This window comes from Canis aureus, chromosome 2 (genome assembly GCF_053574225.1).
Source record: "Canis aureus isolate CA01 chromosome 2, VMU_Caureus_v.1.0, whole genome shotgun sequence".
Classification (NCBI taxonomy): domain Eukaryota; kingdom Metazoa; phylum Chordata; class Mammalia; order Carnivora; family Canidae; genus Canis; species Canis aureus.
This window is the reverse complement of record NC_135612.1, coordinates 64,680,651-64,696,256: the sequence shown is the minus strand read 5'-3', so window position 1 is coordinate 64,696,256 and position 15,606 is coordinate 64,680,651. Positions and strand designations below refer to the sequence as shown.

Sequence of the window (15,606 nt, the reverse complement as noted above, 5' to 3'; positions counted from 1 at the left end):
ACTTGAGATGGAAAAGACGATGTGTCCAGGGACCTGAATAATGGTGAGCCAGTCATGCAAAAATCTGGCCAGAGTATCTCAGGCAATGAGAATAATGACGATGATATAGGGAGAGTTTACTGAGCATTTACTATGTACCAGGCTCTATTTCAAGCCCTTTACCAGTACTATTCCATTTAAGCCTCTCAATGAGTTAAGGGATTTTTTTTTTTTAAAAGATTTTATTTATTTATTCATGAGACACAGAGAGTCAGAGACATACGCAGAGAGAAAAGCATTATCCCTGCTGGGAGCCTGAGGTGGGACTTGATCCCAGGACCCTGGGATCACAACCTGAGCCAAAGGCAGATGCTCAACCGCTGAGCCACCCTGGTGCTCCGAGGTAAGGGACTATTGATGAAGAAATTGAGGCATTGAACGAGTAGGCCATTGCCCAAGGTTCTAGAGCTAGAGGCTCTGCCACAGGGAGGAACTTGGTATGCTGGAAAAGCAAAACTCAGGCTGGGGAACTGGACACTGCTATGGAATGAAGATTGGGGGGAAAGGGAGATGGGGATCATATTCCATAAGGCCTTTTGGGCAAAACTAAGGATTTTGGATTTTCACTGGATGCTTTTTAAGCAGATGATTTTAAGGTCTACCTCAGAGGAATGACAACCTGATCTGTGGTTTTAAAATATATGTTTAGGTACTGGGGATAGTAGTCTAGGAGTTAGGGGGAAAATCTGGGCGATGGGTAATAGCTTGAGGCCTGAGATTTGGAAGAGGTCTGAGACAAAGAAGGATGTAAGACATCGTGAAATGAGTCCATGCTGGGCTTTGACCCCATTCTGCATAACTGTTCCGAGTTCTCTATCCATTGCATCTGTTGACAATTGCCTGTTGACAATTTGGCAGAATAGCTTGGTCATCTCAGTGGAAATGACTGACCTCATCCAGCTCTGCAACTCAGCTCTCATTAGGAGGTGACATTTCTGCAGCATGACAGAGTGGTGAGGGCATCAGGCCAACATGGGATCCAGTCCCAGCCTGGCAGTTTACCCACTGAATGACGTTCAGTGAGTCCCAGAACCCCTTATGAGTCTCAGTTTCTACTTCTGTAAAATGAAGCCATTAACACCTACCTCCCAAACTTGTTGTGGGGATTCAATAAAACCAAGTCTGTGTCTTGCACATAGTAGGTTCTCAACAATACCCAGTCAATGCCTTCTCTCTTCCTTTGAGTGGCATATCCAGACATTGCAAATCTAACTTGTTTTATCTTAATTATAGCACACATTTTTATAGCCATTTCCAAGCTCGTTATGTACATCAACACTAGGGACTTCGACCTCCCTTTCACCCCTTATGTGTTTCTTGAACTCTGCTAGGGACAGATGATGAGGCCATTCAATCTAAGAACTGTCACTTTATTTAAATAATTTGAGCTTTCTGTGTGCAGTAAGATGGTACCTATGCCAAGGTGGAGAGCAGCCTGAAACCAGACATAGAAAGGTCTTGGGCCTTATCTCTAAGCAGTGTGACCTCCCAGCCCCTCTTCATATTTCAGGCTACTTCCCTGCCTATGCTCTAAAATTGAAACAGTTCTCCTCTTGCCCCCTTCCCTGCATTTTCCTGACACACTTTTTTTTTTTTTTTTTTTTTTTTTTTTTACCCATTCTAGACAATTAGGAAGACTATTTTCCAGGAGAATTAACTCTGGACTCCATCTTGCACTTAACTGCAATCCCTCAGCTTTTCTTCCCCCAGACTGCCAATTGCCCACCTTACCATCTCCCTTGATTTTCTGTGTCTCGTTGAACAAAAATTTCTTTCTCTTCCTCCGTGCCTGAGACTGGGAAATAACTTTCTTTAATTTGAGCCCTATTTGTACTTTTAAGCCCAAGAATTTTAGAAGCATTTGTGGCCCTGAAATTGTTTTCAGTTAGTATTGTTCGGTGAAAATAGTGTTGCTGTGTGTGTGTGTGTGTGTGTGTGTGTGTGTGTGTATTTTTCTTTTAATGTTCTGATAGCCATTCCCTCTGCCTTGACTTTAGAAATCACTGTTTTTCTAGACACTGGGATGTCTCTATGTTACAATTATTTCACTTAAGAGTTAACTACTTTAATTCCCTTATCATACAGTCATATGTACTACTTTTCTACCTCCAAATGCAATTAAAAGTGCCCTTCGGGTGTTCCAAGTTTTAATCATTCTGTGTGTGGAGCATTCCCATGGCTCAGAAGGGCTTTGTCTGCCTCCTCTCAGATGGAGCCTTTCTCTGAGGAGGAGGAAGAAGAGTGGAAGAATCAGAATGAGGTGTGACAGCTTTGTTTCAGATGACAAATTCCTCACTTTTTAAAGCATTGGCTCTCCTGCATTGGCCAGCGCCAAGAAACCAGTTCTCACTATAGCAGTGGTCATGTGTAGCAGTCTGGGGGGACAAGCCAGACCTGAGCCAGGAAAACACTGCTGGCTGGCTTTGTCACTTTAGGCAATGACTGATTTTTATCTGTAAAATGAGAATAACAATAGCTATCCCATTGTTTTACTGAGAACATACAGTAGTTGTTCAAAACTGATGGTATTATGATGATAATTGTTATTCTGGATGGTCCTTGGAAAAGCTGGAGCTTATCTCTGAATCGGTTCATGTCACAATGCTCTACATGCAAGTGTCCATCCAACTGTCTGTGACATGTGTTCCTCCAGCCTTTGATCAGTGACCATCAGTGCCATGCAAGTTTGATAACACCAGCACAGCTCTATAACCTAATCAGTGGGATGAGTCTATTGGACATGCTCTTGGATGTCCTCGCAACGTCAAATTGCTATTGTAGTGTTAAAGTTCTTACTCTCATTTTCCATACTTAATCACAGACTGGTAACAGTTTGCAAACCCACAATGAGCCATGGACCGCATCTTGAATAGCACACTCTGGGTTACGAGCCTTTGGAGAGTCTAAAATGTGCAAACACTGTGGAAGGTACAGAGGGAAGATCTGCTGGTATGGTTCATGCAACCTCCCCTTCCAAACTTTAGTGTTTAATAAGCCTGTTCTGAGCACTAATAACCATGGTTCATCTCAATTGCTGAGCAGGGATTCCTGTTCCTTGGGCTTGGCTTGGCATTTAGGCAGGAAACAAGATTGGACTGTTGTCCCTTCTCATGTTATAAGACCAAGGAAAATAACATGGTTGGCATTCAAAGCCTTACAAACAAAAAACAAAAAACCTTGACAAGATTCCAAGTGTTGACTCCAGCCACACTCACTCCCCTAGAGGCCACTTCATGTCATTCTTTTGGGGATCATTTTCCAAAGCCAACCACCCAATTCTTCCAGGCATGGATTCTACTTCTTTGCTACCGGTAGAGATTACATGCGGGACCAATGTTCTTATAGTATAGTAATAACAACAAAAGTCTTCACTCAGGAAATTAAAGATATGGGGTCAAAAGCATTACTGTGAACCCCAGCTGCTTTCACACCTAGCTGATGCTGGTGCTTATATGAAAGGTTAGACTTATTCAACAATACCAACCAGAAGGTTATAAATGGTATTGAAAACACCCAGTGATATTACACCCTTATAATAACATTTGTACTGGAAAGGGGGCGTGCCAGTAATAGGGCACACGTCTCAGAGTCCTTCTTGCCTCCTTCCTCAGTAGGTATTAATCAATCGCTTCTGTGTTTTCTGATCTATCACATGACTTCAGAATGTAGGTGTAGAATTCAAGGCCATGACCAACACACAGGAGATGATAAATGGGATGAGGCTCCCTTGGCTTTCTGGTGTCATAGTTTAGAGTTAAATGTGCTTTTTACATGCATTATCATTTCAACCCTCACCTGTGATGCAGTTACTATGATTCACAATGTACCTAATCACAAAACTGGGGCCCCAAAGAATTAAGGCAGCTAATGAATATGATACAAGAAGTAAGAAGCAAAAGTGAAAGCTAAATCCTGATCCACTGCTCTCAGATAGTAAAAGAAGGGACTGGTATTTATTATGCTCCTTCTGAGAGCCAGACTTTTATAAACCATAAGTCATCTGATCTTATAACTGGTGCCAACCTGTGAGACATTATTCTTTCTGATTTCCAGATAAGGAAAGTGGGGCTTGGAGAACTGAAACAACTTGTTCAAGGCCAATACAGATACAAGGGGGAGAGGATTTGAACCCACATTTCTCTGAATCCGAAGCACATTTATTTTTCTTAGCACATGGACTCCACGGTCCAGCCTCTGCTTGCAGACAGCACTGCCCAGAGCAGGACACAGCAAAGGTGTTCAGAGGAATGGTATTAATGACAGTGGCAACTTGAACATGAATTCAGTGCTCGATATTTAGAGAAATGATTAAATAAACACTATCCTAGCACCACACTGGAATATTTGCCTATTATAAACCAATAATATGATGACTACGTAGAAACATGCAGAAGTATTTACCAAATAACATTAGGAAATCATATGTATACTGATTACATTTATGCAGAAATTATGCATATGGATGGATAAATAGTAAGAAGAAACACAAAGAAAACATCTTTTGGCTGGGGTACAGGATAATAAGATGTTTTAAAGTCACGTTAAGCACAATGCAGAAAAAAAAGTCTATGGATCTCAGCTTCAGGAAAATCTGGCCAAAGAAAACAGACAAAAATAATCACCCATTAGGGAATTTGTCTTCGAGATTTGAAAGAACACTATTTCCAAAATAATGAAAAGGGTATAATGGCATTTAGAGTAAAAATTAAATAGTGATTCAGAGCAAGTGGAAGTTGTGATATTAGAGTAAAAATTTCACATTGGGAACTATGAGAATTTCAGGGGGAATTTTGCACACTAGAGATCTGGAGGCCCATGCCAGGTTTTCCTTTCATTTTCTCAATGTATTCAAATTTTCTGCTCTTTAGATTTCATGGTGAGGTTCTAGGTAGTGATTTTGAAAATCAATCACACATTTTTCCCCCTAAGACACTTGGGCAAGTGAATTCATCTGAATTCTATTGTGTTTGGCGGGGGTGTGGGGGGGTAGGGGGGAGAGTGTCATTCAAAATCTAGTTTCCATTTACCAAACTCCCATCTAGCAACCATCCATTCAGGAGACATTTACTGGGTGCTTATTGTGATCTACAGCTTGTGAGGCTCTGGAAACACAAGATAATCAATCTGTTGCTATGTATGGAGGAGATAGATGAGTGGAGAGATAGTTTTTATGCAGGACCTATCAAGAGCTAAGCAAGAGACCATGTGCACAGAGCTCCAGGAGTAGTGGGGAGGGGCAGCTGCCCTGGGTGAGAGTCAGAGAGAGAGTCTTGGAGGAGATGAGGCACAAACGAGTCCTGAAGGATGAGAAGGAGATGGCCTGGGAATACTGGATGGGGAGAGAAAAGTGGGAACAGTGTTCTAGGAAGTGAGACAAGTCAAGTTGTGCTATGCCAATGCATGGAGGCAACAGACACACAACACATTTGAAAAACTGCCAGTGGTTGTGTGACTACAGGGTGACATGTGAGATGGGGAAGGGATGTGGGGCAAGGCTGGAAAGCAGCAGCGGTCTAAGCATGGAGGGCCTTAGACAAGCATGGTGAAGTAGAGCACTCTACTCATGCACTAGAAACTGTAAACAGTCCAATATAAGTCATATGCTGAGACCAACAAGGAAGCATATCCTCAAGGATATTAGGAGAGGAAGAAGTTCTGGGATGACTCAAGTTCCAGCTGAGGGGGGACTATGAACTGTAAATGGGATCTACTTGTTCCAGTAACTTCAACTCCTAGAGAGATAGAGTATATCTTATCCATTCTTGTCAACACCCTTATTGTTGACACATAGTAGATGCCACCTTTTGTTCCTGGCACATAGTAGATGCCACCACAATAGAGCTCTTGGTTAAACAGTTGACTCAAAACTTAAACAAACAAACAAAAAAACAAAACAAAAAAACCTTGAAAACAAAACCAGAGTACCTTAGATTCTCGAGGATGGAGACAACTGTACAAGCCAATGTCTCCCTGCAGTGTATTGAGAGCATGCAAGGACCATCTCCTCTATTGTTGATGTGAGATGATTGAAAATACCACATTCCACTCATGGTATCCTGGAAATTTGCATCCTGCAGGTTTTCTTTAAATGCTTAAGGACATAGGGTGCCTGGGTGGCTCAGTTGGTTAAGCGTCCAACTCTTGATTTCACCTCAGGTCATGATCTCGGGGTCATGAGATTGAGCCCCACATAAGGCTCTGCACTCAGTGTAGAGTCTGCTTGAGAATCTCTCTCTCCCTCTCCTTCTGCCCCTCCCCCTGCTTGAATGTACTCCCTCTCTCTGTCTCTCAAATAAACAAATCTTTAAAAAATTAAAAAATAAAAGTAAATGCTTCAGGATATGATTTCTGCATTGCCCACCCCCCATTCTCTTTGTGGAATTGAAATGAAATTGACATCAATTATTTCTTTTTCAGTTTGAAAATCAAATTCGTTAAAGCTAGTTAAATTTAGAAAACAGTTAACTGCATTCAGTAAACATTCACATGCAAGAAGTGCTTATAGGAAATTTGAAGTGATGGCAATTTCAAACCCTGAGTGAGAAAGGGCTTTCACTCTGATGAAATAAAAGCCAATAATTTAGGAAGAAGGACACGGCTGCTGAGTACGTTGTCAGCTCTTCTCATAAGCTCTGAGTGCAAGGGAATCCAATGAACGATTTGACTTTTCCCCGTGACCCTCACAAAAAGCACACTTGGCAAATGAGAAATAGGACCTCCGCATGCCTCCATCTCACTAGAATTCAATAAAGGTGGTATAATAACCCATTTTCCAGATTAGGGAATTGAGGCTCAGAGAGGTCAAGTACGTTGTCCAGGGTCACACAGCTAACAAGTCTCTGAGTACAAACACATCCTCCTGTCTGTCTGGCCCCCAAACTCAAGTGCCAGCATGAAGTGCTTTCCCTTGTTATGTTGTATTCTTACTGGAGCAAAACTCTCTCTAGAACTGTGGCACTCAGTTCAGTCATACATTTTGGGTGATAACACCTACTTTGTGTTGGCACCTAAAACAAACTTAAAACTTACATTCCAGCCATGTGAAACTGTCTAGAGTTCCCCAAACCCACAACTTTCTCCATCCTTCTCTGTCACCACTTGTGGTGGACTTTCTGTTTAGTGTACCTGGGACCACCTACTCACCTTTCAGAATCAATTCAAGGGCCATCTCCTGCTTAAAGGTTCTGAGCCTCCCATGTCCAACCTCCAACAACCTCTCCCTGCTTTGTGCTTAGCTGGACCTAGGCTGTGGGATTAAATCCTAACTCTGCCACTTATCTGGTCTGTGACTCAGTCACAGTTACATCTCTGTGTCTCAGTTTTCTCCCCTGAAAAATAGGACTGAAAAGAATCCCTTACTCATAAAGTTGTCATGAGTATTAAAAAAAAAAAAAGCAACAGCATTCCAGCAAAGTACCTAGCAACAGTACTTGGTACACAGTACCTAGCAACAGTACCTGGCACATAGTAAGTGCTCAATAAATATTAGCTACTCTATTGATCACTGTATCCTGGGCAGACTTCTCTCCCAGTAGATTTGGTTTTCTTTTGTAACCGATCTACAATGACCTCCTTGAAAGCTATGGAGACCTGACACAAAGGAGGCCTGTCTAATAGATGCTTATGGAGTGAACAATGAATAGCAAACAATGAACAGTGGATCTGTCGGGAATGACAAGGTTGCACAACCAGGTCTTGTTGACTCAGATGCCCCAATACTATCAAACTGCACCCTGTCTTCCTGTGGTTGCTGAACTGGATCTTTTCCTGACCGTGCCAGGCAGATAGCAGGACTTGCTGCTTTCTAGCAAACATGGCAAAGGATGTGTTCCTGAATTCCTAGCCCTTAATTCTCTCGTTTCCTCACTAGAATGCACTGAGGGGTGCCATCATCCTACATTGGGAAACAATCTCCCTCTCCAGGATTCGATGGACATGTTTTGTGAAATGTGGAGGAGGCGATGACTCCTCACTCTGCAGGCTTGTTCCCAGCCCCAGCTTAGGTAACTACCACAGGAACAGTAATCCCTGGCCTACCAGAGGTCACTGAGGCAGGAAATGTGACATCTCATCAGAGTCCCATCCCTATTCGGCAACCACCAGCTGCTGTTCCACTGGGACCAGAGAGCCAGGCGTCATCACACTTCTTAACACAGAGCACCTCCAGCCTTGTTATGCTGGGAGGAGACAGGAGGCAATGCCTGGCAATTTGACAACTCAAATCACATCTGTTCTGTTGTCACTTCAAAAGCATCAGGTCACCAAAGTTCCTTCCAAAGTGCTGCCAGGCGAGTGTCCAAGTACGGTGCCATCATCAGCACTTGCAATCTCAAACCACATGCACAGTGCTTCACTTACTCCTTCTTCCAATGACCAGAGCCCCTCTGTCAGCTCTGCAGCACCCCTGACTGCAAGACCTTCATGAGAATGATTCGGAATTTCATGGCAGTGAATGAACCTGTATTGGCGAAGCTAGATGACTGTAATTGCTTACTTTCTGTAGTGCTTAACTGTGTTACATGGAAGACACAGCATATTGAAATTTCAGATGTCTGTAGCATTTAAAATCTCTAGCCCTCCTTTCCAAAGAAGGATGAATCAATTTAAAAAAAAATTGTCTGCTGTTTTAGAAGACCTTGGATTAATACTTGCCAACACACATTTCTGACCTCTTTTCCTGATCTGGGTGTGGTTTTGGAGCTCCTCATGAACTATTTAAACAATACCTCAGATAATGCCCTGAGTCTTCAGGCAAAGGCCTGGCTCCTCAGAAAGATCTTAAAGATCCAGGTCTTAAAGAAGTTTTATAAATTAATGGATTTGGTGATTGCTCAGCTGTCTTATGAATATCAGATGGAAAGAGCATTAAAAAAATCTTTGATCACAGTTCTAATCCAAAAAGAAAATCCTTGTTTGTCATTCTTAGTAACCACTAACAAGGCCAGGTCTCCTCATGGAAGCCCATGTGCCTGGTTTTGGGAACTGAGTGTAGGGTTCTGTTCAGACTTGACCTGCTAAGTGGCTCACAACTGCTTTGAGTTATTGCTGGAAAAGGTGGCTTCTATCTGGAGACCAGATGACCAGCTCCCCAGACTCCCCCAAGCCCTGTAGGTCCTTCCTTGTCAGTACACCTCACTGGAACTGTGGCTGACCATATTCCACTGGCCTCACCCAGCCCAGGAAGGGGCCACATCTTCTCCACATTGAAGGCCCAGCACTTGGCATAAGGCCAGGAAGACAGAGTGGGCTCATTGAAAGAGTACTGAACCAATTGACAGGGGAATAAGTGATGGAGGGAGTAGACAAAAGGAAGAATAATGGAGGCAAGAAGGACAAACAGCTGCTGACCCAGGATGCGTGAGCAGACAAAGTAAAGGAGTGTTAGGTGGACCCAGAATGAAAGAGAGCCAGATGCCATGTTGCTCTCGATGGTTCCAGTATGAACAGCAATGGTGGGCACATAGTAGGTGCTCAATAAATTATGAAAATGAACACAACAGAGTGCCTTCTGTCCTCAGACCCTGTGCTAAGCCATTTACATGGATTAATCTGTATGTGAAACCTTACAAGCAGCTGTCATTACTTTTGGCAAAGTGGATTAAGGACCCAGTGATAGATGGTGCTGCCTCCCCTGTCAAGGCAGGAAAGACACGATCTGATTCCTGTCAATATCATTGTCTTCCCTTCTTATTAGGAAGGCAGCAGAGGTCTGTATGAAGCACAGATTCTAGAGCCAGAATGCCTGAGTTCAAATCCCAGTCCAGTCACATGGTGGTGTGAGGCTGGGTGACTGAGTTCACTTACTTGAACTCTCCATGCCTGGCTCTCTTACATGAATGGTGTTAATGCACGTGGACCATTGCGAAGACTAGTGAATTCAGGACATGCTGTAAATGCCACTTAAGTGATAGCCTTTGAAACACTACTCCATATTGCCCAAACCCACACACATCTTCCTTACATATCATTGTTGGGAGATGGTTGGTACCAATCCTTGCCTTTCTCCACTTTTGCAGATATGATCTTCTCAGTCTTTGTGGGTTAAAATCAGAGAATTACAGAACATGGGAACCAGGTGGAACCACCTTGTTGACCCAAAGGAGAAGGTCACCATTTTCCTGATGATAATAAGAGGAGCTAGGGAAAGGGGAGGAAGGAAATTTAGCATTTATTGATCTGTGTTAAGTGCAGCTAAAAGATGTAATAGAGCATCTGTCCAGATTTTACCAGAGGGTCAGTGACCAAGTCTAGGATAGAATCCAGAGTCCCAGATTCCTATGTAGGGTCAACTGAGGACATATAGTATAGAACCTCTCTATCTGAGGAAAGGCATCTTCAGATAGCTTAAACTAAACCATTCATGGTCTCTCACAAGATGAAATGCCTAGCAGGAGACAGCAGCCTTCTGAATTCCCATGGCTAAAGCATGCCATAGACCCCACCTCTCAGGCCTTGCCACCCACTTCCACTGTGCCCACGGCCCTATGGGGGCAGTTCTAAATGCAGAAATTGTTTGAATGAACCTAGTTCTAAATGCAGAGCTTGTTTGAATGAACCTAGCTCCAGCTACCCTAACGGGAGCTCTCACCTGTCCACCCACCCTCCTGGGCAAACTCTGGTTTCTCTCTGAGCAGGGACCACAGGACCATTTACCAGAGAACAATCTGGTTCAGGGCTACCAAAATGGTGGTAGTGTTGGGGCAAGGTAGGAGTGGGGAGCAAAACTGACTCTGGCTTTTACCATACCTGGATTTGGATCTAGGACATCTAGGCTGGATGGAAAACAGCTCTTCTCCCTGTACTCAAGAGGGGCACACTACTATGCTTATGTTTAATCCTTTTAGAGGCTTCTGGCCTGGTAGCCTGGCCAGGCAGTTGCTCCAAGACCTGGCTCCCAAGTTACTCTCCCACCTGCCTCTCCTGGCTTCTCACTCCATGTTCCGGATCAGTAGCCTGCTTGGAGTTCCATCCCCTAATCTAGACCCCCTCTTTTCCCTCTAACAGGAATGACCTTCCTGCCTCCTTCCCCTGGTTTACCTTTATTCATTCTTTCACATTCAAGTCAGGAACCATCTCCTCCACAAAGCTTCTGTGATGTATTCTTCTGGGAGGTCTCCATTTTGTACTCTCATAATTCCAGTTGGAAACTTCAATCATTGTTATTTAGGATTTTGTATATAATGTTCTCTCTATGGGTCTCACCCTCAGAAGAATGAGATTCTTGATAGCAGGTACCATGAGTTTTGTCTTTGAATCTTGACTGTCTAGCCTAGGGCCTGGCACATGGCAATAAGTGCATGACTTGGAAGCCTTTGTTCAAATCCTTCTTAATTCACAGAAGAAAAAGTCTGACCAAAGCATTTCAGCATTTCGACATATGCAAAATGATTGTATACAGAAGGTTGGAAACACAAAACAAAATCACAAACTAGCACAGCGCTTAGCGATAAAGAAATAACAGCACGAACTCCATTACGAAATGGACCAGAGAAGTGGCCACACAATGACAATGAGGGAGCTCAACGACTCAGAGGCAAAAGGATGTGGAACATGACCACTGACTTTCTTACGGAGTCTGGCAGATGATGCTTGCTTTATCAAGGAAACCATATCCTCTACCTGCAACATAGTGACTACAGTTCTACACTGCAAACTGGTGTGTCAAGTGCTTCCCTTTTAGACCAAATAGAGAAGCTATAGTTATCATGCAGACAGAGAATTTTGCCTAACTCTTTATTTAAAAACAAACAAACAAAACAAAACTGACTTTATATCCAACACAGAAAATCTATTACATGTTACACAGAGAGTATTCCACCATTGGAATGAACTTTGGGGGACCCTCTCTGGAGGGCACACTGAGTCTTCTCTGGGACACTCCCTGGGTGGAGATGTAGAGGCAGTAAACTCAACAACAGTACATCAAAAACGAGACAACTACAAGGGGCATAGCGCCAAAACATTGTATGAGCAGACATTGCTGGCCTTTGAATAATTAATTCTAAGAGTCATACAAACAGAGAGAGAAAGTTCAACCCTGACAAAGTCTAGGTTTGCTGCTTTGTTAATTAAACTCCAACCTCCATTGAAAACACACACACACACACACACACACATTGTAATGTAAGGTACACATATTGTGCTATATTACCTCATTTTAACTCCTTCATTCAAGATACATATACACCTCTAAAGTACTTTCCAAACTCACCAGGAAATGTGATTATCCCATTGGTCTTACCCTGAGGTAGTTGAGGGTGAAATTTGTTAGTCCCATCCTGGTGATGTTTTTGGACAGCTGATCCAGGACCTGAGGATCTTGTGCCTAAACAGGAAAAAAAAAATCACATATCTTATCTCTGCAAGATGGTGCCAAGAAAGTCTCAGACTGGGCTACAGTTGCTAAGAAATGCAATCTCGACACTGTTGATTTTTCTCAGAGGGGAGGTTGCTGGAGATAATTTAATTTACATTTTGAAGACACTTGCATATAATGGCTCAAGGACATTTTTGGATCAATGCTGCAAGATCTGTTGCCAGGTTGAACCAAAATGAGGCAGGCATGCTTACAGTTCTTGGGAGAAACAACTTTACTTCCTCCATGAGCGGCCCCCATATCTTCAGGAGGGGAGTCATTAAGCCCTGCCAGGACACTTCCAAGTCTCAGGCACTCAGCAGAAAAGGCAGAGCCTGTGGACTTGGTAGGGCCAGGCTTTAGTACTGGCCTTTGTTTCCTGTTGTGATACTGTTGTGTTTGACAGCTTGGAGTCCAAGACTGTATTTGAAAACTTTGCCACTTCTATGAAATTACATATATTTCATAGAATATATATATATATATATATATATATATATATATATATATATATATATATATAGATGTTCTCAACAATTTTCATCCTGCAGGACTGTTAGGGTAAGCATCACATTTTCCAAAATATCTGCCACATTTAAAAGGGGGATGTAATGTTCCATGGGCTACCCCAGATGTTCTGTTGGGCTACCAAAAAAAAAAAAAAAAAATTCTTTCTGGATTTCATTGTGAGGTGAATATCTTGGTTGATGCTCTTTTTTTCTGTTTGTCTTTCCTTCTTTCTGAACTGGTAAAAACATATTGGAGCTAAACAGAGAAAGACTCTGTAAACATCCTTTTGTCTTCATGTCTGCAGTCACAGGACTATCTAGGTTATTCTAACACTTTAATTTATTCTTTCCTGTATTTAATTTTCCTCATAGTCATGCAACCAATTGGCTGTGGTATATCAATAAAAAACTGAGTTTCAGAGAAAAGAGTCAGAACTTGTCATTTCTTGTGTCAGTTTATGGGAAAGGGGTCTTGTATGGACATGGAATCAGTGTTTATGGGACCCCTTCCACATGCCAGGAACAGCTGGTTCTATAGATACACATCCAGTAGTTATGGCCAACATCATACGCATCAACTCTGCAGACAGAGGACAGGATAATAATAAACAGAAAGAAGGATGTTACCACTGCTGAAGCTGCTAAAAGCTGGTCACCACTACTTAAGAGGACCAACTACGTGCCAGGCACTGTTTTACAACCTTTACATGCATTAACTCTTAATCCTCAAACCAGTCCTCTGAGGCAGGCTCTACTACTGTACCTATTTTATAGATGAAGAACTGGAAGCCCAGAGATGCCATGTCACTCACCCAAGGTCACACAGGGACAGGGATACAAAGGTATGTGGTCTCATTCCAGGGCCCAGGCTCCTGATCACTACCCTCTGCTGTCTCTATTTTGAGAACAATACGAGTGGCTACTCCAGGCTGCTTCCAGGGGAGAGGAGGATGTGAAATGGGCTTCGAAAGTGAAGAACTTGGGGATATGGAGAGGCAGAAAGATTGGACCAAGGGAGTGGGGTGTCACAGCACAAAGTACAAGGTCAATAGAAAAGGGAGAGATTGGCTTAACCAGTAGGGCGAAGAGGGTCGAGGACAAAATCCTGAGGAGACAGACTGGAATTGGATAGTCAGGAGACAGATGGCTCATCAGCTTGGGTTTTGGAGTCCTTACCAGCTGAGTGGAAATCTTGATTTGCCACTTTCGGGCTGAGAAACATGGAACAACGTATCAAGCCCAAGCCTTGGTTTTCTTACTTCTAAAGCAGGGATAATGATCCCATACCTCTCTGGATTACTGGGAGGGTTAAATTGAATGTGTATGTATGCTTAGCACAAGACCTAGTGTAGCAAACACCCATTAAATATTAGCAACTCTTATTGTATTCTTTTTTGACTGTACAGAGTCTTAAAAATCAGGCTCATTAAGTCTGATTTTGCTCCAAAGCTTTTTTTTACAGAAACTGCTGCATCATGCATTATGGAAGGGGGATTTATTTACGTCAGTGTCTTTGACGCCTTCAGGGACTGCACTGAACTAGCTCCTACCAAGTCTTACCTCTAAAACATATCTCCAGATTGGCATCAGATCTGGCCATACACCTAGTAGGTGTTCAATAAATTTGATGTGATTTATGGTCAAATGAAACTGAGAGAACCCCAAATCATCCGCTTCATTCCAGCACCATGGTTAGGAAGGATATTGACACAGATCTGAATTATGTGAGCCCCATGTCTTGTCAGATGGTCCTAATCAAAACTGAAAACTGTTTTTCTTACTTCTTGTTTCATTTTTTTCCCTGGTTTTACATAAGAGGTTTAATAGCCCAGCAGAGCAGTACTTGATAATGACTCAGTGGAATTTAAGAAAAGTACAAACTGTTTATTGAGGTAACCTCAGTTTGGAGTTTAAAATAATAAAGTATCAGAAAAAAATCTCACAATGCACCAAACTCAGAAACAAGGTGGGAGGGAAAGGCCTGTGGAATAAAATGGCTGAGGGGAAAACTCAAAATTGAGAGTTCATTACCCAACAGGTGAGGACTGCTGGTATTCTTTCAGAGAGAGAACCAGACTTTTCCTCCTTGAGTAAATGATGGGGGAGAATAAAAGAGAGTAAAATAGTGTTGAAATTACTTACATGCATGGCTAGAATGCTCCTTGGGACTAACTCTCTGTATTGTCTAATGGTAAAGTGCCATGTTTTTATTCTCATGAGATCATCAAAGGTGAACTCCAAGATCAGTCTGCCTTCTGTACATACCTAGAAGCGACAAACAACACACTCATTTGCTGTGCACTTTGTGAACGCCACATTTTTGTAACTCACACGTCAGCTGCTCAGCATGGTCTCCCTGACTGTCTTTGGGCAGTGCTGGATCCTTGCAAGGATGTGACACAAATGCTTTACCCATGGCACACTGAGACAACCATGAGCTCTAGAATCCATGGGTTCAAAAGACAGCACAGCTGCTTACTGGCTGCGAGCTAATAGTAACTTGACTGGTTGCTGCCAAAATTCTGTGAGCCTCTGTTCCTTCAACTGCAAATATGGGAACAAAACCTATATTATTGCAGTATTATGTCAAAAGCTCCTTGCACATGGTGTGTCTCTGCAAAACTCTCCCACCCCTTTTATCTCTGCTTTCATCATCCTTCTACCATCGTAGTTTGAAATCTTGTTCTAATCATGCTTGCCCTC

At 42.7% G+C, this 15,606-nt stretch overlaps 1 protein-coding gene across 11 annotated transcripts in view; it reads right to left on the bottom strand.

Annotated features, from left to right (window-relative positions):
• The window catches only part of LDB2 (LIM domain binding 2), a 375,092-nt gene that overhangs the window by 60,602 nt on the left and 298,884 nt on the right, over positions 1-15,606 (bottom strand). For all 11 annotated transcript variants that reach the window (XM_077876894.1, XM_077876907.1, XM_077876929.1 and 8 more), the window contains exons 4-5: positions 15,046-15,168; positions 12,281-12,364 (exon numbers count right to left, since the gene is read on the bottom strand). In XM_077876894.1, the coding sequence (XP_077733020.1) occupies positions 12,281-12,364; positions 15,046-15,168 (207 nt within the window). The remainder of the gene's footprint in view (positions 1-12,280; positions 12,365-15,045; positions 15,169-15,606) is intronic.